The following is a 25,041-nucleotide window of genomic DNA, read 5'->3' as shown; positions in this document are numbered from 1 at the left end:
CTTCCTATCGGCCCACTTAATCCTTCCAGCAGTTCCTTCTTGTATATTATATGAAAAATATTTGCTCTTTCAATCCACTTTTCATTACTTATCCGCATGCTCGATAGTTTCCATGGCAATTAAACGTTACCAACTATGTGCACCCGAACCACCCCGCCTCCAATCGCCATCCTGCGCCAATCCGTGGCCATATCCGTATCCTTGTCCCCTGTCAGACTACGGTTAATCACCGCTTAAGCACAGCATGAGTCCGGACGAAGGGCTCTGGCGGCCAGTTGAGCGTAAGGACGCGGTGCATTGAAGCTTTCGCAGGGGAACAATTAACTTATGGCCAAACAATAACGCCCAGGAATGCACGCTGACAGGAACCAGCCACCAGGAGCACATCCTGCTCAGCTCCCGGCTTCAGGTTTGCGTAGTTGAATCCTCCTTCCTCATCCTGCGCTGCAGCAACAGCGGCATGATCCAGCAATAATCCCTCTTTTGTCAGCAAATTTATTGCACACAAACAAACGACCAAAGGATACGCCAAGCGGATGAAAAGGAGCTCGCTAAACGGAGCGGGGAATGGGGATGCACTGACTACGGATTCGCATTTGGGATTGGTCTTTGGCTTGGATGAGCCCAGACTTTTGACAATACAAATTTTTATTGCGAAATCTGCAAAAGGCAAATAAAAGATTTGACACTTGAATTGCTTTGACTGCAAGGATCTAACAAGGACAATCACTTCTTTCGGCACAAACAAAGGCGACAGTTGCTAGCCCCAAACGATGGCCCGTCTTTAGCGCCCTACACTGACCAATATTATTATACATCGATTTTAATTCAGTAATAAAGTACAGAAATCCATTAAACATCGTCAATTTATTATTTAATTTTTCAATTATACTTTTAAGGTAATATTTTTAACAAACAACCATATTTTTGCATATTTAACTATACCTATACCTATACCTATCTTAAAGATAATCATTAGCAATCATTAAAAATTAACATGAAATTAAGATATTTAAATAGCCAAGCAATAATTTTGTTTTTGTTTTTCTATTTAAAACAAATAAAACCTTCGTTCTTTAACCTTTTTTTTTTGATAATTGCACCTAAGCCGCTCTTATGAACTCTTGTTTTAATCTGCATTTCAAAATTCCCCAAGTGTACATCAAAGGATAGGGTGCTCCCACTAATTTGTGCTTGAGATGCCGCATCCTGTCGCATCTCGGATCGATGGTCGGGTATCCTGGCAGTCAGTGGCACCTGCTGGATCGCAAAGGCAAACACTTGAGGCCGCATAAGAAGTTCGGCTCCGAGGGATGGCAGGTTTAATAGCTTCACTTCTTATGTCATTATTAAATCTTTGAAGTATCTGGAAAGCGCTGAAAACAAGGCAGGACTCCGGCGGTGAGAGATACACATACAGGCACTTGAATACTTGAGTGACGCTCAATTTGATGGACAAGGACGTCGAGAATCAGCGAGCAAGCCACCCCAGGACCGCCAGGACAATGGGAAAAATCACAGCAGGCAGCGAGCAAATTGCACAACTGCAGCCGCAAATTTTGTTTCAGGATCTCCAACCTGCCAACAAGTGGCAAGCACAACAATGGATTCGATTTAACCACCTCCCCTTCTCTCCCTTGCCCTTCGAATTCGAATCCTGTGGACGAGCTGGAATATTTCACGCTCGATTTATCCCGGTTTTTATTTTTTTTTTGTGGCAGGGGATTGGCACAAACAGCAAGTGCCACACACCAATGTTTCGTGGCTCATTTCATTCAGTTTTGTTCATTTGACGTGGATGCGGATGATGATGATGGTGGTAGTGGTAGTGGTAATGGTAATGGTCGTGGTGGTTGTGGCGATGATGCCTCTGCCTAAGCCTCTTGTTTGGCGGCAATAAAAATCGAGAGCCGTGTGCCTAAGCCTCCTCAGGAACCCAGTTTTTCCCCACCACCCCGCGCACACAGGATGTCAATTTCTCAATTCATAAATAAAACCCAAAGCCCTTTCAATGTGTCAGCACAAGTGTGGAAATTACTGGGCGGGTGGAAATGGGCAAAAGTGGGCATCGCTGGCTGAGTGTGTTATTGTTGTTTATTTGCCGCTGGAACTGCCTGAGCCACCTATAACCGCAGCCAAAGGATTTCCACCAGCCAGCCAGCCCCCGTTTTTTTTTTGCCTCCATTTTGAATTGCTCTGCATCCTCGAGGAACTCAACTGGGTACTTGGATCGCATTAAGTTGATTTATTATGCAGCACAGAATTCAATTAAGTGGGATGATTGTCACTTGTCCGTATGCCACGAAAGCAAAACTCTCTGAATATGGGATTGGTTGCCCACTTTGGCTTTTGCTCTCTTAACTGTTGGGGCGTGGCGGCAATTTGGACAGTTGGTAATATCTATCTTGACTACTGATCCCCTTCAATCCCGCCGATTTTTTCCCTTTCAACGTGGTCACGCACAAGCCGTGAAAGATAATCGTTTATTTGTTTTGGTGTCGAGGCTTATGAAGTCAAAATAGAAGGGATTTTCTCTAAATTGTGCGGGATGATTGAGCTCAACGTTTTTGGAGCTTAAAATAATTTGCGAGGAAGTTTTAACATCTGGTATCAGTGGGAACGTTTAAAAAAAAAAAACAATAATGAAATTATATAATAGTATATATTATATTCCTGGGATATATGCATTCCTATTATGAAAAATGTTATGTTGAATTTGTTGGTATAATTTGTATCCCAACAGGACGTATGCGTAATTTAATGTTCCTCTACCTCTTCTGCCACAACTCTCCTCAAAATGTTTCGAAATCTTCATTAGTTGCTTATCCGTAATCATGACAACAATCCACAAAAGGGATAACAAATCAGATCCAACGACTCTTGAACGAAACAAATTTAAATCAAACCAAAAAGAATCTAACAGTGTGAATTTGAGAATGGAAAACTAGGGAATGGTTTTAAGCCACGCCTAATAAGTTGCCAGTGGGCACGTGTGCACACGTGGATGAGTCCTTTATTGGACTTGGTGTTGGGTAATTTACACTTCCGGCCAGGACATTTCCGAGGGGTGGGAAGGAGGAGTGCCGCTTGTGGAATTTCATTAAATAATCGTTAGTGTAAATCAATTTGTTAGATCAAAGCAATGTGGGCGACATGGCGACAAATGGAAAGAAAATAGAGGACACAACACCCGGATGTTGAGGACTCCCAACTTTCGAAGGATGCTGGCCATGGATATTACCAATTTGCGCTGCAAATAAAATGCGAACAATAAATATTTGCCTGCGCTGATGAGGATATCACAAACAAGTTAACACGTGGCCGAAGGACCGCGAAGTGCGAACACGTGCGGAATGGTGTCGATGGCCTATCAGTGTCCAAAATCAACAATATTGAATGTGCAATCATCTTGGCAGGGAGCATGAGCTAGGGAAGTATGTATTGTGACCCATATACCCAATATAATCTATTTTTCCAAAGAGAGTTTCATTGGATGTCTTTTAATTTATATTCCTCATGTAAGAAGGAACATTTGCAAGTTCAACTTTAATTGTATTTTAGAAATCTTCATAAAGAATTATTATTTGTTAAATATTAGTACATATTTTTATTTAAATTTTTATGTTCATGATATATGCGAAAGCCAGCTTAAAACTATAGGCCATAAGATTTACCATTGGTGTTTCCATAATTCATTTCAGATCGGATAGAATTGGCGTTATATTGAAATAATACATATAACACTTCCGATTTTCTTGGGACTTGTAAAATATGTCTGCATACTGTAAAAGTTTTGTATATTTTAAAAACGAAAATAAAGTAAGATCTTTAAAATAATCTTTTGAATTAAATGTTTTAAATTTACTCCGAAATCTTTTATTTTTTGCGAGTTTTTCTTCAGCCTAAATTACTCTCCATATGGAGACCGCAAATCTGTATTCCCATAATCGCATTAGGTCGCCAGCCGGATGAGCACTAAATCAAAATCGTCAGCAACTACCCACTCAATCCAGCGAAACGAAAGCCAGGCTAAGGCACCCATTCAGCCATTTGATTGTCATTGTCCTTCAGCTGGAGTACAAGCGTTTGAAATTTAATTTAACGCATTTACATGCAGCTTAAGATCTCCGGCTCGGCCTCGGGCCATGGTAAACAAATCAAATGTATTTAGAGGAGTGAAACGAGCCCAACTCAAACAAAGGGAAGCGAATGAAATTTCGAGTCCTTCGGCGAGGAGTGCGAGGAATCCTTCTGCGACCCTGCGCACATTCACGGATCGGATCGGAGGGTGGTTCGCCCGCTTCGAGCGAGTTGAAAAACTCAATATTTGAATAACTTACTACCGTGTGGAGAGCAAACTTTTGAAGTGAAGACCGAGGACACTGGCGGGTCGCAAAAGGACAATTATTTGCTTACGCGTTGTCATTCAAATTGAGTTTTAATGTTGGGCGGTGCGCGTAATCCAGTAAATCCCGTTCCCGGATCTCCGATGCAAGTGAACGATGTTCTGGCGGCCATGTGGGCACCATTATTTGATCTATCACGTTCACGTATTAAAAGTTATGAGGACATTATATGTACAGCCGTAGTAAACACAAATATCTATAATCCCCGCCTCCCAGCGAGCATTCCGTGCGTCATTCCGTCCGAGCTGGGAGTTCGGAGTTCGAACTCGAGCCTGGTACACATGTACGGGCGTAATTGTTTGTAGATGTCCTTAAATGTCGTGAGAATATTCAGTTGGTTTTCCGCCCCCTCGGTTGGCCCCTTTTTGTTTTCTGTATCTTAACGGGCGGGAAACGCCTGTTGCGCCGCTAGGGACCGATAAACAGTGTAAGGATAAGTCCGCAGCCTATTCCCTTATTGAAGCTCGGCTTATCAAAATTATTTTCAAACCTACGCATGCAACCAAAAAAAAACTTTATTTTTAAAGGTAAGAAAACTAGAAAAATTATATTTTTATTCTGAGGTTTACTCATAATACCCATTACCGATAAAATGTTAATAAATAATTGTTAAGATTTATTGTTAAGATATTTAAAACAAATTAATGGAAATCGCCTTTACACCACCAGTTATTTAAAAATCAGTATGCCAAAGTCTCCAAAAAGTTAAGTACTTTTTTACAAATTCCAAACTAAGTGGTGTTTAGTGAATACATTTTAAATAAAATGTACATTTAAACAAGATAGATGAGGGAATTCCGGAAATGTTTGGCTTAACGAGAGTTTTCAATTAACGTTTCCAACTCCAGCTTTGTGGTAGAGGAGGTTCCCCTAGTACCAGGTAGTTGTTTCCCTCTCGAGGTTTTGTGGTTTAAACAGTCTCCTGCTTCTAAACAATTTCCATATTATTCCAAATCCGAATCATGGCCTCAAGTGTTTTTGCGCAGAAAACTGTAATTTTTATTCATTTCCAGGACGCAGTCTGAAGTGCCTGCTAAACGATTATTAGCAATTTGATATAACTGCATGTAAGTACAACACGAGAACAAGTCAACAACGGATTCGCCAACACACACACACACAAGCACGTGTGGCCACTTACATAAGGACTCGCCAGTTTGTGTGGGTGTGTGTGTGACAGCAAACAGTGGAAAATCACTTCAGTTAACTAAATCCTCGCAACAACCATGCGCCGACTGCGACGCAGCAGAGAGCGAGAGAGAGAGAAGAATAGCCGAAAAGGACATTGCAGACAGCAGCCATTGCGGGGGGCGTGGCTGTTTCGAGAGAGCCAATCAAAAGACGAGGTGCTGCGAGCAGAGACGCCGGCAGCGGCAGAGGCTGCAAAGCAACGAAAAGCAAGGGGGGAATGGGGACGGTTGGAGCGAGTTAAGCTCATTGCCATATTTTCGCTCTGCTCTCTTTTGAATTTACTTTACTAACAAAACATGACTGTTGGGAGGCAAAAAGGAAATTGTTTTATCAAATGGGTTTCCTTACGCTTTTTTATTATGAAATTAATTTCCAACATCGTTTCGCAGTCGTTGACGTTCCACTCCCACTTTCTGGTGGCCATTTTCCAGTTTCACTCGTCCCCCCTCTCCGGAAAATTTCCCCCGCCTTTGAGCATGTGTTTACTCTAGTTTCCCTTTGGAGCTGCCTTAGCGTTCCTCCTTTCGTTTCATTTCGTTCGAGCATTTAATGGAAATGTTTGCATAGCCATCTTCTCTTTTTCCCCTCTTTCCGATTATCCCTCTCCATTTTGTTTTATTCTTCCGCCTCCTCTGGCAAAGGCATTAAAATGCAAATCTCGATTATGAATTTAAGCTTGGAAGACAAATTAAATTCATTTGCCACTCAAGTTGAAGAAATCCGAAAAGTTTTATTTGATTGCCTTTGACTTTATCTTCTGATAAAATTACAAATAAATCCCTGCAAATTACAAAGTGTTGCCTACATTTTGGGGCATTTATCAACTGCTTTTCCATGTAAACATTTTGATATATTAAATTATGTACTTAGAAAGTGAATTTCATTACATTTTAACATTATAAAGTTGGCAATCCGATTTTTAAACTTCAACATTATTGATTTTCATTTTAAAAGGTATGGCTTTAATTATATTGAAACTATTGTTAACTTTTGCAAAATTTTCGTTTATATACATAGTTTTCAAAAACAATGAATACTTTGTATGGCTGACATGCAAGCTCTCGTGCTTGTAAAAATGTGTGGGACATATGTTATTTTGTTGTAAGTGCAATGAAAGAAAAAGATAAAATCGATGGGCATTTCTGGTCAACACTTGACGGGCTTCCTCCGGCGGAGTGTTGAGTTGAGCACGGCCAAATCGTACCAACAAATTAATAACTTGATAGGGGCGATAAAGCCACTTGACGACTGCCTTTTCCTTATTCGCCTTCGCAGTCGCGACTGTAACCCATATTATGACCGTCTTGGGGGAGCCGTGCATTATGCCAGTGGTGTCATAAAAGACAGTGAAAGTTACTCAATGCAATAGAAGCACCTCCGCCAAATCGATAACACTGTACTACAAGCCATAAAATAGATTTTAGCCTAAAAAACAAAATTTGATTCCAAGTCTTAATTTATTTAAAAAAGAAACCTCATCACAACACAAAGAGCAGGTCATTTATTGGTTTTGACATTGTAATCATACATTTTATACCAAAAGCATTAATAAATTCACTTTAATTAATTATTTTTTTGCTTAAACCATTTTTACAAATATAAGTGTAGTATTTAAATATATTTGGCTTTGAACATAATGCAACTAGTTTACCTACGCTATTTTAAGTAGAACAAAAACCTTGCAGACAAGTGTAATCGATACGAAAATCATACTCAAAATAGAATGGCCACTAAGTCAGTTAGCAAGAATGTTGTCCCGCTAATTGTAAAATCAGTTTAGGCGCACTTTTCAATGGACTCAAATCGGGCGGTACCAACGCGGACTATTCAGAACTAATTAATAATTTGAAATATTTTAATATTAATATAAATCAATAACTTAGCAATTCATTTGGTGCGTTTAATGTCCGGACAGTGACTCGCGATTTTGGTTTGGATTACAAGGCTATTGATCTCGACCAGCGAAGATGGTTCAGTTCCTGGGAAATCAAAATCCGGGCGCCGCTGGTGGTCAGTGTCTATTGAGTGGTTTCATGACCAACTGCTAATTAAATTTGCAACTAATCCGACAAAAACATGACCTTGTTGAGGTCACTATATCAAACTTAATAAAATCTTGAAAACGAATGACTACTAATAACCATTCTTGTGATTTGAACTAAAAATTGATTATATAATTTTATATGATTTTCAACTTTTTTGCTTTTAATACGTTTTGTGTATTCGTGTTATACATTACAGAAGAATTACCTAATGTATATTTAAAAATTCGGTTTTTCAAAACATTGCAAATAAAAAAAAAGTTAGATCTTATGTTAATGACCTCCTAATCGCAATCATAACTCTCACGCAACTATTTGTCAAAGTGATACAATCAATTTTAAATACCAGTATAAAGTCAAACTTTCTTTAAACCTATCAGAAAAGTGAAATATTAAAATTACTAATTTGTATTAATAACTTTTCAAAAGTTGTTCAGATGCATTAATATAAAAAGGATAACGAATGTGCAAGCTGCTTTAAAATAAAAAAATATTATAAAAACGCAAACGTTTCTAAGCTTGATATCAATTTGAAGTTTTAACAGTGTTTCCTGAACTTTTTTGTTTTTAATAACACAACTGCAACGAACTTTTAAAAGTGAAGGACTAATGCTTTAATTTTAATGCCTTTTGCAACGGTATAAGCGTGGTCTAAAAAAGTGGAAATTAAAGACTAAATCTTTCCGCAGTTCTTATTTTGTTTTTATAAGCCCCACATTCTTCCCCACAGAGCGTGTTCACATGGTGACCCTGGACAAGACGGGCAAAAAGTCCTTCGGCATCTGCATAGTAAGAGGTGAGGTAAAGGACTCGCCGAACACCAAGACCACCGGCATCTTCATCAAGGGCATTGTGCCCGACAGTCCGGCGCACTTGTGTGGTCGTCTAAAGGTCGGCGATCGAATCCTGTCGCTCAACGGGAAGGATGTGCGTAACTCTACCGAGCAGGCAGTCATCGATCTCATTAAGGAGGCCGATTTCAAGATCGACCTGGAGATTCAGACCTTCGACAAGAGCGATGACCAACAGGCAAAGTCAGATCCGCAGAGCAATGGCTACATGCAGGCCAAAAACAAGTTCAACCAGGAACAGACCCCCAGTAACAAAGCTGGTGGGGGTCAGGGAATGGGGATGGGTCAGGGTCAGGGTCAGGGTCAGGGAATGGGTGCTATGAACCGGCAAACGACGCAGAAACGGGGCACCACATTCACAGCATCGATGCGTCAAAAACAAAACTATGCTGAGGAGGACGACGAGGATACCCGCGACATGACTGGCCGCATTCGCACCGAATCCGGCTATGAGGTTAATATTAAGATAATATTTTAATTTGCCAAATTTCCAAATCACCAGCGATCATTTTATTCAGATTGATCGCGCGTCCGCCGGCAACTGCAAGCTGAACAAGCAGGAAAAGGATCGCGACAAGGAGCAGGAGGATGAGTTTGGCTACACGATGGGTAAGAATCCTCTAGCCATCTGAGCATAGTTATATCTGAGCACTTAGCTACTAAAACCCTTTCCCAGCTAAAATAAACAAACGATACAACATGATGAAGGATCTGCGGAGGGTCGAGGTCCAAAGGGACGCCAGTAAGCCTCTTGGACTCGCTCTCGCCGGACACAAGGACCGCCAGAAGATGGCCTGCTTCGTGGCCGGTGTGGATCCCAATGGAGCCCTGGCCAGTGTGGACATGAAGCCCGGAGACGAAATCGTCGAAGTCAACGGCAATGTACTAAAGAATCGCTGCCATTTGAACGCCTCCGCCGTGTTCAAGAACGTGGAGGGGGACAAGCTGGTGATGATCACCTCGCGGCGCAAGCCCAACGATGAGGGCATGTGCGTCAAGCCCATCAAGAAGTTCCCCACCTCATCTGATGAGGTTAGTATTATATAAGAAAAACATTATTTCTTAAGAAAGATTTCGTTCTCTTTCCATTTTAAATTTTTTTTAAATATTTTCCTAATTTAAAAACTTTTTATTGACAGACTAAGTTTATTTTCGACCAATTCCCAAAAGCGCGTACGGTGCAAGTACGCAAGGAAGGATTCCTGGGTATTATGGTGATCTATGGCAAGCACGCTGAAGTTGGCAACGGCATCTTTATCTCGGATTTGAGAGAGGGATCGAATGCAGAGTTGGCTGGAGTAAAAGTAGGTGACATGCTGCTGGCCGTTAATCAGGATGTTACTCTGGAATCCAACTACGATGATGTGAGTTGTTTAATAAGAAGCGTACCCCCTGAGTTTTTAAATTGATAATTTGGCTCCTAGGCAACTGGACTCCTAAAACGTGCCGAAGGTGTAGTCACTTTGATTCTTTTGACCCTCAAGAGCGAGGAAGCCATTAAAGCAGACAGGGAAGCGGAGGAGAAGAAGAAGGAGGGTACGTAGAGGTTTAAGTCCAGGTCAACCATTTTCTTTTTGTAACTTTACAATTCGCAGAGGCCAAGAAAGAGGAGGAGAAACCACAGGAACCCGCCACAGCCGAAATCAAACCCAACAAAAAGATTCTCATCGAGCTGAAGGTGGAGAAGAAACCACTGGGCGTCATTGTCTGCGGCGGCAAAAACAACCATGTCACGGTAGGGTATCTCTGGATTGTATAGGTGCAACTAATACCCTCGCTTTTTCTGGTAGACTGGCTGTGTGATTACCCACGTTTATCCGGAAGGAGCTGTAGCCACCGACAAGCGCCTGAAGATCTTCGATCACATTTGCGATGTGAACGGTAACGCAATCCACGTGGGATCCATGACCACATTGAAGGTGCATCAGCTATTCCACACCACATACGAAAAGTCGGTTAACTTGACGGTGTACCGCGCCGATCCGCCGGAACTAGAAAAGTTTAATGTCGACTTTATGAAGAAGGCCGGAAAGGAGCTGGGTCTCTCACTGTCACCCAACGAACTTGGATGCACCATTGCGGACGTAGTACGTATGAAAGAGAAACTAGAAGATACATCTCTGAGTTACATTTCCCCTTGCAGATACAAGGCCAGTATCCGGAGATCGACAACAAACTGCAGCGCGGCGATATCATAACCAAATTCAACGGCGATGCTTTGGAGGGTCTTCCGTTCCAGGTGTGCTATGCTCTGTTCAAGGGAGCCAACGGCAAGATTTCGATGGAGGTGACTCGACCCAAGCCCACTCTGCGCACCGAGGCACCAAAGGCCTAGAGACGATCCTCCGGTACCGCGATTCTGAGCAGCCATTCAATAAAAGATCCGACAATTCTAATTCAAAACAATCTGTTTTCCGTTGTGGGTTTATTTCAAAAGGAAACTCCTTAGGCTATAGAGCTTGCATTGGATGCGATACGGGGCCACAGATCAGCGCATTCCTTGGCCACAGGTCCGGTGATGGCCGAGCCCTTCATTTCGCCCTTGTTGTTCACTATTACCCCGGCATTGTCCTCGAAGTATATAAACACCCCGTCCCTCCTCCTGAACGGTTTGCGCTGCCGAATCACCACGGCAGGCATGACCTGAAAAAAGAAAAACAAAAATTAGCAATGTTTTTATCTAGGGAAAATAACCGATTTAAATTCCATCAATTTCTTATATTATACTAACTAACAAATACGTATTGTGGTTAACCAAAGTTAGGTTAAAAGCCTACATCACGGTGTTTTTTGGACAATAACAATCAGAAAAAAAATATACAATATTAATTTATAACAAGAAACGTGCTCTTAAGCGATACGTTATCTCTGCCGGCACATGTTAGGTGCAAAATACAAACAATTGGTCGTTGTCAGTAAAGTAGTATATTTAAACGTACTATACAGAATGCGAAAAATTAAAAACAAACCGAATTAGTTAAAAAGAAGCAAAAGAATGGACAAAGTCTTGTATTATTTGTTTTTGTTAAACATGAGCAGCATAAAATAAAAAATATTTTTTGGGAGTTTCTTTCACACAAACAAAAAAAGTGTACAAAAACAAAGCGTGCAAAAAACGTGCTTCTTTATCAGGTTGTTAGCTGTTACAGTTTCAATGAAAACATGGATTGGGATATTACCTTCTTACGGAGCTCTGGCTTTCCCTTCTTGACGGTGGCCACGAACATGTCACCGACGCCAGCGGCGGGCAGACGGTTCAGACGACCGCGGATTCCATGAACGGCGATGACGTACAGGTTCTTGGCTCCGGTGTTGTCGGCACAGTTCATCACAGCACCCACGGGCAGACCGAGGGAGATGCGGAACTTTCCTCCCGCGGTACCTCCACGTCCTATATTGAGTGGAAACACCAATAATTAGTTATGGAACACATTTTGCTTCGGCATTCTCCACACTTGGCGGCGTCACATGCTCGTCATTTTCACATTTCAACCACACACTTCAATCGGATTTTTACCTCTCTTCGACATTTTGCTGCTCGCGTCTGGTTATTCCAAGATTATTCGCTAGATTGCCGAAGGGATGGTTTAATTATTAGCAAAAGAAAAAACGTGGAGAATTTAATCTACTTACTTCGCCGGAAACGAAAACGAAAAGGAGGGAAATACGGTGTGACCACGCGTCTACCGTCGAAATATACCACAAAGTATCGAGAAAAATACCTAATTTTAGCCAAAAATGGAGTATAACTTTGCTACTGTTCTAGCGATGACTCAAACCTACTTCACTTGTTTACGCAAATATACAGAAAATAAAAAGCCAATTGGAAATGCATAAAAAACAAGTTGTCATCACTGGCCAAGCTTGAATGTGTTCACACCAAATATTGCAAATGCACCAGCAATTAACTAAAGCAAGATAACTTAACCGTTATTCACTTTCAATTAGATCATAAGATTTTTAATTAAAAAAATATAACTAAACTATGTCTAGTAACTTGAATCGTATTTGGAATATCTTATCTTAGATAGGCCACTGAGATCAGTTCGCCACTGTACCCAGAAAAATACGTATTTTTTTAAATTTGTTCTTTCACTGCATTTATTATTTTCCGTTCTTAGATTTATCACAGAAACGTAATGTTTTTTTAGTTTACTAATAATGAAATACTGCTCTTAGATACTTTTCATAACAAAAGTTGTTATGGCATGAGTCCCGGTAGTTCATACCTTCCAGAGCCCACTGTGGAACTAGTTAAAGCGCAGATAAGGTTCCGTAGAAGAAGAAGCAGTTACAGCTGTTTTTCGCTATTATCAACTGTTGATTGCATTGTTTGCCCATTAGGAGGCGAAACAAAGAGATGTGAAAAGGCCCGCAGAACATTCCAAAAATTCCAAGAACTCCGCCCAACACGATGCATTCCGCCCAGGCGCAGGCCCAGGCCCGCGAGAAGATCTTCAAGAGCTGGAGGGCAATCAACGAGGTGGCCATCATCAAGGAGGTGGCGACCAAGGGCGAGCACATCGACCTGTGCATTGAGTACGGGGCCAAGAAGCGGATGATCCCCATTCCGGAGTACCGTCACTTTTTCTACGACGTGGTGCATGAATATGTGCAGCGGCTGCTCTCCGAGAGACTTGTCTGCAAAGCGGAGGATGTGATCCGGAACGTGGACCGGGATGTCAAGTGCTTCTTCTTCCAGTTCGCCTCGGAGTGCCAGGATGAGGAGTTGAGCGAGTTCATCCTGGATCACCTGCGTAACCGGGAGCCGTTGATGTATGAGCAGGAGGAGCCAGTGTTGGCCTACCATTGGTCCTTGGTCAAGCAAGTTCGGGAGTGTCCCGACCTGATGGAGAAGCACCGGGCGTGGCTGCCTCGTGTCCACATCGAAGCCTTGATGACTCTACCGGAAAAGGCTCTGCAATTGCTTCTCGTCGATCTATATTTTGCCAATGGCAATGAATCTCTGCTGGGATCTCTTTCCAAGGAAGTGGTCTGGCAGCATCTGGTAAATAGTGACCAGCAGGAGAAACTCCAACGCTGGTGCTGGTGCCAGGAGAGTATCGATGTGGAGGAGCAGGCAACGCTTTCTCCCCTGGAGCAGGGCTTTGCCGCATGGCAAATAGATGACGCCATGTACGAATACGCCCTGGAGAATCTTAAGCAGCCCAGTGAAGTGCTGCGAAACTTCTTCGCCCGTGCGGGACACTTTTTCCCGGATGAATCCGGTGATATTCCAACTCTGCTGCGTAGACTTTGTACCATGGAGTGTCTGGGAAAGCATGCTGATCTCATCAGCCGTCAGCCTCTGGCCAAGTATCTCCTGGATCGTGGTCACCACTCACTGCTCCTGATGGAATGTGTACCAGTTGCGTCACTGGAAGCGCTGGCTGGCAGTGAGCCTCACCAGGAGGCCCTAATCAATCTAATTGTAGATCTGAAAACCAACTCTTTAGCTGAGAACGAGGGATTTGAGTTGGTGAGTCAAGAAAACAAAGTTCATTTTTAAAAGTTTCCTGTATTTAGAATAACAAAAAAGGTGATGTAATTGTAATTGTAATAAACCTTGGTTCATTATGCGTCATCGTTTGTTAAAAATCAAACTTTTTTTAAAAAGGTTTGAATAACAATATTAATATACAATATACATAAAGCCAAGTTATTAATTTAACATATAAATAATATCTAAATATAGAAAGTCATTTATAAATTTTCTTTTACCGTTTCTTTTAGATTTCCAAGAGCGTTCAGACGTACTTAGAGAAAACTCACGATAGCGCTGACTCCTTCGAAGGACACCCGTTGCTCACCTTCTACGACTTTCTGGGTCAGGAGCCAACTGTGCGATCTCTAGAGGGTTTCCTTACTTCAACCAACTTGGGTCGGGTGCGCTATCTACAATCGCTGATAGCTCGGTTTGATCACGGACCCGCATCCAGTAATTCCGGCATACCCACGGCTCACGATCTTTTCCTGAAGTTTAAGCAGGTGAACCTTCCACTCCTGGCCACCGCAGGACATGGAGAACTGGTCAGCTTTTCGAATGCGCGTCTCTGCCAGCGTTACGCAAGAAAATCCCAATTAAATTACACCCATTACTTGAAGCAGCAGCGAAGTGCCTACGCAGTGTATTATCTGATAACGGAGCAACTTCAGCTTTATGGTCAGATCACAAAGACACAGCTCTTCCACGCCTGTGAAACGGTCACCCAAATGGCACTACAGCACGCCGGGGATGAGGAGCTGGTTACCCATTGTGTGGCCTGTTGCGAGATGCTGGGATTCGATACCCAACCACTGAGAAGCTTTCTCCTGCTGCAAAGAAAGCTGCCAAAGCGCAAGAAAGGACAAAGTTACTCGGAATTACTGGCTGACTGGGACCGGGAATTGGTTCAACAACTGGAGGAGAATCCCAAGGAATTTCCATTGGAACTATATCAATCACTGATGCGTCTGGCGGTCAGGGATACTCCTGGTAAACTTCCAGTGGCTTTGCTCGAATACTACGCTTCCAAAAACGACTGGTGGAAGCTGCTGCTCATCTTTCAATACTTTGATCTTCCTTTGAGTGAACTAAAGAAGCTCTTGCCGCACTTTAAGTCCTCTCCACTTGGTGTGCATATGTTACGCGCCTTAAGTTACGAATCCGCTGGCGATCGCCAGCATAAAAGGAGCTTTCAAAGACAACCTCGTCGTAGCGGTGAGACCCAAACCAACTCATCTCAGGAGACGATGACCAACTCCTCGCACAGTTCAAATCAGGATAGCAGCATGCATCAGCTTCAGAGGAATGCAGATCAATCCCTGTGCACTCTGATAACCCACAGTGCTCGACAGGATCTGTTTGCTATAATTTTGTGCAGCACCAATAGTTTGCCAGAGGAGATCATTCCCACCACAGCAAAGTTTCTGGAGATGATGGCTGGAAACGCTCCGCACTGCAGTAGCATAAATCTCTTGAGGCACTGCATCCGTCAGGAACTGCCTGTCTTGGCTGTGCTGGCTGTCACACTCAGCGAACAGAACCGCGATTGGTGCTGGATTGTCTGGCTCTCGGTGGCCAGCGGTCAGTGGAGCGAGCAGCTGCAGGAGGCATCAAAAGTGCGCGAAGAGAAGCGATCAGAATGGGTGTGGTCTGTCATCCGAGGAGCAGTGGCTGGTGGGCATGTGAATGCCCTTCTTCACAGCTTGGAAATCTTTCAGCCGGTGAGTTTTTAAAACAAACATAATAATAGCTAGATTAAATAAGAAATCTATTTCAATTTCAGGAATGCAAATTCACACATCTTTGCCGTTTCCTTCAGCTGACAGCTCATCAGGAGGACTTTAGCGATTCCACGATTGTGGAGCTGCGCCAGTTTTTTTTTAGCTGGAGTCAAGGTACAGTCACTCTGCCGCTCTGTGGCTCGCTACCCCAGAAGCAAGTGATGCAGCGCTCCGTTGGCTTGCTGCTAATCCAACTGCAATCCAATTTCGACTGCATTTTGCAGCAGCAGCGATTCCTTGACTGCATCTGTCGCTCGGATGTGGGCGATATATGCGACTTGTTGGATTTTTGTCTGCTGCATAAAGTTTTCGGAGTAGCAGCCACCTGGCTGCGGGAGTTGTCCATTGATCTGGAGCAGCTGGTAAGGAGAGATAGCTCCGAGTACAGACGCCTGGTGGATGCCCTCACCGAAGCTAGAGCTTATGAGGAAGCCCTTCAATTGGCAACCTTGCTGCAGCTGCCTTTAAGTGATATTGTCTATGGCAAATGGATGGCTGAGCTGGAAGCCGGCGAACTAAGACCCCATCAGGAGTACGAGAAGGAGATCCACCAGCATGCTTTGGCTCCCGCCATTCTGGTTAACTTTTTGCTTCAGGCAGCCTCCTCTGTTGGTCAAGTGGGTCTCCGGCGATATGAGCTGCTCCAGAGTACGCTGGGCGTGATCAAGCAGCACCACTTGTTCCCAAACGAATCTTTTGATCGCGATCAGATTGAGTACGACATGGTTCTGTGCTACTTGCAGCTGCCGGAGGACAAACTCTCCCAGCTTACCATTTACCATTCAGAGTACTATGAGCAAATCATGGTTCAAGAGCGCTGCGTTCTCTACAAATCCTTCTCAGAACTCAAGGAACTGGCTGGGATTGATGACCTAAGCATATCTGATAAAACACAACTCACTTCAGAGATGGAAACTAGACTTAATACTTTGTTAAACACGCTTTTGGACGAAGGAGACATTGTGGAGGCTCTGCGTCTTCAAGAACTTTTTGAATTCCGGCCGAACGACCTTCGATTCATTGTTTTTGCAATGGCATTGGCCGAGGGCATGACCAGCATTAGTAATCTCTCCAGCAAGGAACGCCAGCTGCTCGGTGAAATCGAGAAGAGTGCGTTTCCAAAGTTTAATCGTATTACTCTAAACCAAAATGTGTTGAATCGGTGGGACAGTGATCTCTCTGATAGTTGTTCGGATAGTGTGGCATTGGAGTTCGAAGAGATTCCTTCCAAGGAGAAGCAACAGACTCTGGACACCTTGCTGGGCATTGGATCGAAGTTGAAATATGGCGTGGAGTTGGGTAGACGTATTGTTTTGGCCTATAGGGCAGCAATGTATCTGGATAAGGAGTATCTGGATGTTCTGCGCACCAAAGATGCTGCTATCCTCTTGAAGAGCGCCGCAGCCGAGGATTGTCTGCAGCGACTGCTTGTGGTCAGTGATATACAAATATCTACGAGGATGACACCAAAAGAAGTGAGTTATAAACCTTAAACTTCTTTTTGTTAAAATACGAATCAGTCTTTATTCCCTAATTAATTTTTACAGATTGCTGAGTGTTTAGCCCTGGAGCTGACCACCTGCATTGTGCGTCCCCGTTTCTACATCTTTCATGCCAGGGAGCAGCCAAGAAATGCTTTACGGAATGCTGATCTCTGGGGTCACAGCATCGATCGTGACTTCCATTTATTCCTGGACTTGGCTCCTAACTCAACAATGCTGGGCAATTGTCTGCTGGAATACTGTGATGCCCTAAAAGCATACCGTCGCTACCAAGAGGGCAAGGCATTCGAGGAGACCAAAGCCTTCGAGAATCTCTCTAAGATTATAACACTCTACGGATTACCCACGCCTTCTCCCACGGGAACACTTTCAGGAATTCCGCAGGTGCTCTCACATAAAAAGCAGAATCAAATCTACGTAGAGCTGTTGATCAAAGCGCACTTATGTTTTGTGCACGAGTGCTCCATGGAAGGCATTGTTAGTGTTCTTCAGAAAGCTAAAGCCCTCAATGGGAAATTGGCTCAGGGCAAATCCTGGTCGCTTATTGTCCGAATGCTGATTGGAATAGCACGCTACCGCGAGATGTTCTACTGCTTCGATTCACTAATTGAAAACGAACAATTTGAGTCCTTATTGGGACAATTCGATGAAGATCAAAAGAGTGGACTTCGACAGGCCATTCTCAGCTATTTAAGAGAATATCAACCAAAGAATGGAAAGGAGTTGCTCCGCCTGGCTGCCTTGCACTTTCTTATGTACAAGGAGTTGGCGGAGATGTGGACCGAGGAAGCCCAGGAGATAGTTAACAAAATCCAAACAACTGCCGAGCAATCCAATAAACTAAAATGCTCCCCGGAGGTACAAACACTTTTGCAACAGGCTTTGGAGAACTATACACATGCCACGGAGAACTATCTGTTGGACAATAAGCTTCTGCTGGCCCAGCAAAGTGTTTCCCGGGCGGAGTTGATGGCCATGCAGCTGGATCTCTGCAACAAGGCATTGGAAAAACGGCATGGAAATACCATCAATCATTTGTGTGTGAGCGTCATTGGAGTTCGATCGAGGGAACAGTTTAGGGAATTGGTTAACAACCATCTGAGGTATTATTATTGTATAATAAAACAAAACGAAAGATTATATTGCTTATCATTTCAGTGTCCCACAAACTTTAATTTTGGGTCGCGCTTACGGTTATGATATAAACTGGAGCGAGGCTATCTTATCCCAATTTGTTGTGCTTCAGGTAACCAACTATCTACAAGAATATCTATGCCATCAGCGCATCAATGATGATGTTATTGAACAAGTAGTCAAGGGGTAAGAATCTAAGGTATTTAATTAACCTTATTAACAATAATCCTTTATTTTCTTAGTTACTTGCTGCACTGCCAAAGTAATACGCCGAATTCAAAACAGGAGGAGTCGCTGGCTCAGCTGGTAGAACTGATCAAATCAGTGATTCTTAAATATAAGTTGGCTTCCATTTTGGGGCTCAAGTCTATCGTGATGTCCCTGATCAACGATTCTGCAGTTTACTATCTGCGAGATACAAACTTCGGTCGCAGCGAATTCCACTCTGCTGGGGACACGTGACATATATACCATTGTGATTTTAAACTGTTTTTATACAACATTAGCACTGAATACCTTATTAAAAATATACATTTACAAATAGTTGAATCTCTCAGTGGATATGGTTTCTTCGGATAAAGCTGCTGGTGCTCCGGTTTTTGGTGATGCTTCAGTTTGAGTATCTTTGGATTGGGGTTCATTCCATGGTTGAACAGTCATTTTACCGAAGATCACGTAGAATAAGTTGCCAAGGAACAAAATCACAGAGATGCCAAGGAAAACGGAACGCCATTGTGTGTTGTCGGACTAAAATTATATAATTAATACGTTGATATTGTTAAAAACTTATGAGCATCCTTTTAATTACCTTCCAAATTAGGCTTCAAGTTACTCACCTCATTGGTAACCGCCAGTCCAATTATGATGGGTGATATCACTCCTGCCGCAGACGTTAATGTGCTACTGATTCCAAAAAGCAGACCAGCGAAATTGGGCGACAAGTCCACGTGGTTGAGGGAACTGCCAATAGCTTGTCCAGAAATCGAAGCAGTTGCTATCACCAGACAGAGCATACTGCCCACCACATTTCGATCGCTGACGTAGGAAAGAATCACCAGGGCAACTGCCGTTGTCCATGATGCAAACGAGTTAATGCACTTTCGCAGAACCGACAAGGATATGTCGCGATGTCGGGTCAAATATTCAGTCAAGAATATAAATCCGTAGGATGACATCAGCATGACTACGAAGGGCAGAGCGGAGAGCAAAGAATTTATCAAAATGTTGTAGTTAAAGATACCGTGAATGTAGCGCGGAATCTGTTGCATCAACGTGTAGAAGCTGCAGGCCTGACTCATCTTACAAAAAGCCAGGACAACAAAAGGACGAGAGGTGAGGATCTTTAGCCATGGCACTGGAGGACTCTCACCCCGAACCTCTTTGTTCTGCTCCAGTGCCAGTTGAATATGCTTTTGCTCCGCCAGTGAAATAAGACTCGATTCGGATGGGCTATTGGCTCCGTAACGCATAAAAAGAAGGCACCATACGATACCTAGGTATCCTGAAACAAAAGTTAATGAATTCAATTTTTATAGAACTTTATTATCTGATGTATTAAATTTAAGATTTAAGTATAAAAAATTCACCTGGTACATAGAAGGCACTGGGCCAGCCAAGTGAAGACGCAGATAAGAGTCCACTTAAAGCAAATCCGAGTATTGTTCCACAATCCAATCCAGTGGTCATTACACCACCCAATCGATTCGCCTCCTTCTTGGGGCACCACTTGGCCAAGTGGGTGTACAGACAAGGCCACATGCCACCCATCGCGAGTCCTTGAACCAAACGCACCCAGAAGAGCAGCTGCCAGCCGCCCCATGCCAAAACGAAGGGCGTGGCAATGCTGAGCAGAGCGGTGAGGAACATTATGGCCAGCAGCAGCACCTTGGCTCCAAAACGACTCGACAGATAGCCACTCATGAGGTGAGTGCAACAGGATCCCCAAAAGGTACTACTCAGAATATACGATTTCTGCTTTTCCGTTAATTTATATTCCGGATAGTTTGGGTTGCTGCTTTTGGCATTTGTAAAGGCCACAATGGCCACACTCATATTAAACCTCTGTGCCACAATTAGTGTGGCACATGAGAAAAGGAACAACACTTGCAAGTGGCGAACGCCCCATTTGGGACCTGCGAGAACAAAAGACTTTGACAGCGAACTTGCCAAGTGCATCGAAGTTAAGAGCTCACCTTTGGCAACCAAGTTAAACGACGTTATCGTCATTGCGAAGCGCAGCGACTCTTTCAACTGCCTTGAATATTCCAACTGGCAATCTACAGATCGGCGAAGCTAGTAAATAACAAGCTGCAATCCAACTTTGTTGCAAAACTAGTTTAACTGCCAAAATCGAAATCAGGCCTATAATCAAGCTTACGCGTGCCGTTGTTAACAATTGAGTTCTACATATATAATTATTCTGAATAAGATTGCGTTGAAAGTGAATCCAGGTTCCCGGGGACACTAATGTAACAACATGGCACACTACACTTTAAAGTACATAAAAAAGTGATTTTTGACAATATCTTTAAAAAAAATAGAATATTTTTCTCCTTCTCGGAAAATATTTTTTTATAATAAAAAATAATAAAAATAATAATATATATTTTTAAAAATCTTTAAAGTGTAAAGTCTATATGAATGAAAAAAAAGAGCTAATTATTTAGCTATAAAAGTAAGTTTTGTAAAATACAAAATTAAATAAGAATGTAGGTACCTATAATCATAATCATTTGTAATCATTTACTTAAATTTAAAATAAAAAGACGGATTTCGCGGCTTTTATTTTGTAAGCATAGCATACTTTACGCCTGATCAGGGCAAAAAAAAAAAATAAATAAGAATAATATTTTAAGCACTGCGCAGTCATTTAGGTGGACATTTAAAATCTATATATAGGTACAATTACATCAAAAATAATTGAAATTTTTTAATTATTTTTTTAAGTGTTCTTTTATTTAGCTTTTCAGATATATAGCTTTAGCTATAAAAATTAAGGTTTTCAGTTTTAACATTACATTATTAAAAGCTAAAATTAATGTTTTCTGTTATTAAAATAAAATGGAATAAGTCTCTAAAATCTGCTACTCTTACATCCCAAAGATTTACGTAGATAACAAATCATTTCAGAATGTAACACTTAACTGTTGCACTTAACACTTAATTTTTTTGAGAAATGCTTTCTCATAAGCAGTATTACATTTTAATCTTTTTGGTTTATTGCCATTTTTTAAGCGAAGTGGGTGGCAATTCCGCTTTTGTTTCCTGGCCCCATAAGTCACCGTCTCGTGGGGGCTAAAAATTGAGTATGAAACCAAACAATAACAATGACGGGGAGAATTGTTCTGCAGTAGCCATAGGCAATAAGTTCTTATCAGAGAGTAAATATAACGCCGGCAGTCAAACCGGCACTTTGTATCAATAGCCAGAGCTAATTACAATCACTTTTGTTCCGGGCATTAGACTGCCTTTTTATCAAACGATCGTTAAGCGATAATTACTGCTGTATTAGCAGCTGATAAGATAACTCAGAGGGACCTTACTCAATTCAGAAGTAGGCTGGTCTCAGACGGAAATCCCTCGTTCTTTAATTAGCCTTAGATCGTAATACTTTCAGTGGTGGACTTATAATAGTTTAAAGGTAGTAAAGATAATATGACATACAGATCATATAGGTTTGCACAGCTTGACACTCGAGATTTACTTTCTAACAATTCCACAGATCGTTATACTTTCAGTGGTGAACTAATAATAGTTTGTAGGAAGTAAAGATTATATAGCATACAGGTCCCAAAGGTTTGAACAGCTTGCCACTTGAGATTTACTCTCTAGACATCCTCACAGAGTAAGGTTGACTTAAAGTAGTTTGTATTTGTTAAAGGTTGTGGAAAAAACTTTAGAGCAAACAGATCTCAAAGCTTTGAACAACTGAACAATTGAGATTCACTTTCTAACCAACCTCACGTGTGTAAATATACCTACTTAAAAAAACATGATGACGCAGATCCGAGGTAAGTAGTAAATAATGTGAAACTTACCATAAATCTGTACGAAAAACAACTAGATCCTTTGCCAAAATTGGTTATTGAGCAACGCAAAAGAGAGTTGGTCTTGGAAAAAATATCAACAGAATAGATCGCAATCAACAGAAATCGCATTCCCAGCCACGAGCAGCAAGTTCAAATAGAAAAAAAAGTACAACGAGCAGAGAAACAAGTAAACAGTTTATTATTTCTAGTATCACAATTTTTATATAAATTCACAAACAGCTGTGGCAAATGTTTTTGAACCCATCTAGCTGGGCGGTGCAAAGCACTCAACTCTCTAGCTCCAGCGATTGACAATTGGTCGCATGAGCCCCCAATCCAATATAAATATGGGTACTTATATACATTTATAAGATAAATTAACAGATTAGATTGCGTCGGGCGATCGGGCTCTTCCTCGATTCGAGTGCCGAAATCACGAGCGATTGGTAACAAGAACAAAGCGATTCGATTGAAAAATAATAATTTACTTAAGCCTCGGCGCAACGGTCACGCCTTATAAATAGAATAAATATAAATTACAGCCTACTTATGGTTAATACTGATTAACAAAAGCAATTGTTATGGGCGGACGACTTCCGCCACAAATCACTCGATGGCTTTTGCCGTATACCTCTCCGGCCAACTGATTTGCTGCTCCAAAACAGGATCGATTGGTGGGGCAACTTCGTGGGGAGGAGACTTCTCCTTATCCTTCTCCTTCGCGGATTCCATGTCCTTGGGCCTGAGATAGTCATCTGCATCCCATGGTTGCGCCTTGGCGGTTCCCCAAATGATGAAGACAACGTTGCCCACAAAGAAAATGACGGCTGCCAGTCCAAAAACGATCTGCCATTGCCCGCGATTGTGCTGTTGAAATTGGGAAATACTTGTTATTGTTTTTCTGCTCGGGTTTTTCCTCATTTTTTTGAGTTTTTTCTTGTGTTTTTTTCTTTTCGAGGGCTGACTCACCTTATCGGTTACGATCTCTCCGGCAATCAGTGGTGTGAGGATGGGAATAACGTTCGCCACCGTATTACTCAGGCCAATCAAAATACCAGCGTGATTGGGCGACAGATCGATCGAGTTCAGGGAACTGCCAATTGTTGCGCCACTATTAACGCCCACCGAAACAGTCATCAGAACGATGGCCAGGTTCTTGTTCTCCTCACCAAGGAATCCAATGCCAATTAGAGCAGCTGCTGGGATCCAAAAAGATATCGTGTTGAACACCTTTCGTACGGCAGTAAGAGAAAGGAATTTCTTCTTGAGCAGGACATCGGCAGCCACCAAATAGACATAGGACAACAGCCACATGGCCAAAAATGGCAGCGATGAGAAGACCGCATTGCTCTGGATCTCCATGTTGAGCACTCCGTTCATGTAGGAGGGAATCTCAGCCTGCAAAGTGCTCAATCCGTAGGTTTCCGCACAACGAGTTATCAGGAGAGCCACAAAAGGCACCGAAGTCCAGATTGCCTTCCAAGGAATTGGTATCGTGCGATCGTGGAAGTCTTCGTTGTGTTCCAGCGAGGATTCAATATACTTGCATTCGGCTTCGCCAATAAATCTGGATTCCGTGGCATTGTTGGAGGCGAAGATCAACCAGAGGAAGCACCAAGCAGCGCAGAGAGAACCAGAAACATAGGATATTCCTGGCCAGCCCATCGCTCCCTTGGCAATCATGCCACTTATGAACATGGCCAAAACTGTGCCGCAATCTGTGCCCGTGTAACTAAAGGCACCAAGGCGATTCCTCTCCTCTGGAGGCGACCACATGGCCAAATGTTCGGTGACGCAGGGAAAGATCACACCCTGGAATAATCCTTGGAGAATCCGAATGGCGCAGAATACTTGCCATCCACCCCAGGAGATGCACCACGGCGTCATCAGGCTGAAAACAGCGGTGCCACAACTGGCCACAAATAGAACCACTTTGGCGCCATAACGGCGACACAGGAAGCTGCCAGGACAAAGCGTGAGGATGTAACCCCAGTAGAAGCTGGAGAGGATGTACGACTTCTGCTTCTCATTCCATTCGTATTCCTGGTGGAGGAAAGGAGAGCCACGTCAGCTGAGTTTTACGGCGCAAAAGATCACTAAAAACTTACCGGGAAATTGGGATTCGTGGTAGCCGCATTGGTCATGGCCACAATGGCCACGCTCACATTTAAGCGCGCAATGTGCATTACAGTCAAGCCCAAAAAGAGCAGAAACGACTGCAAATGCCGAACGCCCAGACGAGGGCCCTTCGATGGTTTATGGGTCATGTTTGCAGAAAAGTACGAACAAAAAACCGGGAAGTCAGTCAGTCCACTAGGAACACCTTTTTCTATTCACTTAACCCGAGGTCTGCACTGTTAGATTGGTGGAATGGTTCTAAGCCCAACCGCCATTGTATTGCCAACATTTATACGACAGCGGAAAGCTTTGGTTGCCTCGGCCAGAACGAACGGCGATATCATTTACCCTCGTATTATTTGCAAGGGGATACGCAGGTGAGTCCCCAAGAAAGAGATGGTTCGGCGACAAACAAGATCGACGGATCTTTGACGCAACTCCTCGATCCAGAAGCCGACTGACGTATCCAAACCATTGTACTAGCCTCCATCGTTGGGTTGGGA

General features: G+C 42.7%; 5 protein-coding genes across 5 annotated transcripts; 2 read left to right on the top strand and 3 right to left on the bottom strand.

The window, feature by feature from the left end:
- The first annotated feature begins 7,385 nt into the window (after nt 1–7,385).
- LOC108096886 (inactivation-no-after-potential D protein) lies at nt 7,386–10,896 on the top strand. The gene is made up of 9 exons (XM_017198827.1): nt 7,386–7,607; nt 8,370–8,944; nt 9,009–9,099; nt 9,167–9,522; nt 9,630–9,854; nt 9,915–10,026; nt 10,086–10,225; nt 10,281–10,577; nt 10,634–10,896. Exons 1-9 carry the CDS (start codon nt 7,565–7,567, stop codon nt 10,823–10,825), a joined length of 2,031 nt encoding a protein of 676 aa, XP_017054316.1. The 5' UTR covers nt 7,386–7,564; the 3' UTR covers nt 10,826–10,896.
- On the bottom strand, nt 10,881–12,142 carry LOC108096887 (60S ribosomal protein L23). The gene is made up of 3 exons (XM_017198829.1): nt 12,008–12,142; nt 11,670–11,881; nt 10,881–11,133 (listed from the first exon to the last, which is right to left on the bottom strand). The coding sequence occupies exons 1-3, from the start codon at nt 12,018–12,020 to the stop codon at nt 10,936–10,938; spliced, it is 423 nt and encodes a 140-aa protein (XP_017054318.1). The 5' UTR covers nt 12,021–12,142; the 3' UTR covers nt 10,881–10,935.
- A 624-nt stretch (nt 12,143–12,766) lies between these two features.
- LOC108096860 (spatacsin) lies at nt 12,767–18,929 on the top strand. Its single transcript, XM_017198784.2, has 6 exons — nt 12,767–13,969; nt 14,224–15,696; nt 15,759–17,231; nt 17,304–18,361; nt 18,417–18,578; nt 18,635–18,929. Exons 1-6 carry the CDS (start codon nt 12,905–12,907, stop codon nt 18,852–18,854), a joined length of 5,451 nt encoding a protein of 1,816 aa, XP_017054273.2. The 5' UTR covers nt 12,767–12,904; the 3' UTR covers nt 18,855–18,929.
- Nucleotides 18,879–20,627, bottom strand: LOC108096861 (putative inorganic phosphate cotransporter). The gene is made up of 4 exons (XM_017198785.1): nt 20,585–20,627; nt 19,979–20,524; nt 19,229–19,893; nt 18,879–19,139 (listed from the first exon to the last, which is right to left on the bottom strand). Exons 1-4 carry the CDS (start codon nt 20,616–20,618, stop codon nt 18,927–18,929), a joined length of 1,458 nt encoding a protein of 485 aa, XP_017054274.1. The 5' UTR covers nt 20,619–20,627; the 3' UTR covers nt 18,879–18,926.
- Nucleotides 20,628–22,629: 2,002 nt separating this feature from the next.
- Nucleotides 22,630–24,769, bottom strand: LOC108096544 (putative inorganic phosphate cotransporter). Its single transcript, XM_017198231.1, has 3 exons — nt 24,529–24,769; nt 23,390–24,463; nt 22,630–23,287 (listed from the first exon to the last, which is right to left on the bottom strand). Exons 1-3 carry the CDS (start codon nt 24,685–24,687, stop codon nt 23,027–23,029), a joined length of 1,494 nt encoding a protein of 497 aa, XP_017053720.1. The 5' UTR covers nt 24,688–24,769; the 3' UTR covers nt 22,630–23,026.
- Between the last annotated feature and the right edge of the window lie 272 nt (nt 24,770–25,041).

This window comes from Drosophila ficusphila, unplaced genomic scaffold (assembly GCF_018152265.1).
Source record: "Drosophila ficusphila isolate 14025-0441.05 unplaced genomic scaffold, ASM1815226v1 contig_414, whole genome shotgun sequence".
Taxonomy (NCBI): Eukaryota; Metazoa; Arthropoda; class Insecta; order Diptera; family Drosophilidae; genus Drosophila; species Drosophila ficusphila.
The sequence above is the reverse complement of the archived record's forward strand: the minus strand, read 5'-3'. Positions and strand labels throughout refer to the sequence as shown.

Excerpts from the sequence above, each read along its gene's own strand:
- LOC108096886 (XM_017198827.1), top strand. The coding sequence starts at position 7,565 with ATGGTTCAGTTCCTGGGAAATCAAAATCCGGGCGCCGCTGGTG. Across the intron at positions 7,608-8,369 it reads AAATCCGGGCGCCGCTGGTG|AGCGTGTTCACATGGTGACC; the intron begins GTCAGTGTCTAT and ends TCTTCCCCACAG. Across the intron at positions 9,100-9,166 it reads TGAGTTTGGCTACACGATGG|CTAAAATAAACAAACGATAC; the intron begins GTAAGAATCCTC and ends ACCCTTTCCCAG.
- LOC108096887 (XM_017198829.1), bottom strand. Across the intron at positions 11,134-11,669 it reads AGCCAGAGCTCCGTAAGAAG|GTCATGCCTGCCGTGGTGAT; the intron begins GTAATATCCCAA and ends TTCTTTTTTCAG.
- LOC108096860 (XM_017198784.2), top strand. The coding sequence starts at position 12,905 with ATGCATTCCGCCCAGGCGCAGGCCCAGGCCCGCGAGAAGATCTTCAAG. Across the intron at positions 15,697-15,758 it reads GCTTGGAAATCTTTCAGCCG|GAATGCAAATTCACACATCT; the intron begins GTGAGTTTTTAA and ends TTTCAATTTCAG. Across the intron at positions 17,232-17,303 it reads CGAGGATGACACCAAAAGAA|ATTGCTGAGTGTTTAGCCCT; the intron begins GTGAGTTATAAA and ends TAATTTTTACAG.
- LOC108096861 (XM_017198785.1), bottom strand. The coding sequence starts at position 20,618 with ATGACGATAACGTCGTTTAACTTGGTTGCCAAAG. Across the intron at positions 19,894-19,978 it reads CAGTGCCTTCTATGTACCAG|GATACCTAGGTATCGTATGG; the intron begins GTGAATTTTTTA and ends CTTTTGTTTCAG. Across the intron at positions 19,140-19,228 it reads GACTGGCGGTTACCAATGAG|TCCGACAACACACAATGGCG; the intron begins GTGAGTAACTTG and ends ATATAATTTTAG.
- LOC108096544 (XM_017198231.1), bottom strand. The coding sequence starts at position 24,687 with ATGACCCATAAACCATCGAAGGGCCCTCGTCTGGGCGTTCGGCATTTG. Across the intron at positions 24,464-24,528 it reads CCACGAATCCCAATTTCCCG|GAATACGAATGGAATGAGAA; the intron begins GTAAGTTTTTAG and ends TTCCTCCACCAG. Across the intron at positions 23,288-23,389 it reads GAGAGATCGTAACCGATAAG|CACAATCGCGGGCAATGGCA; the intron begins GTGAGTCAGCCC and ends CAATTTCAACAG.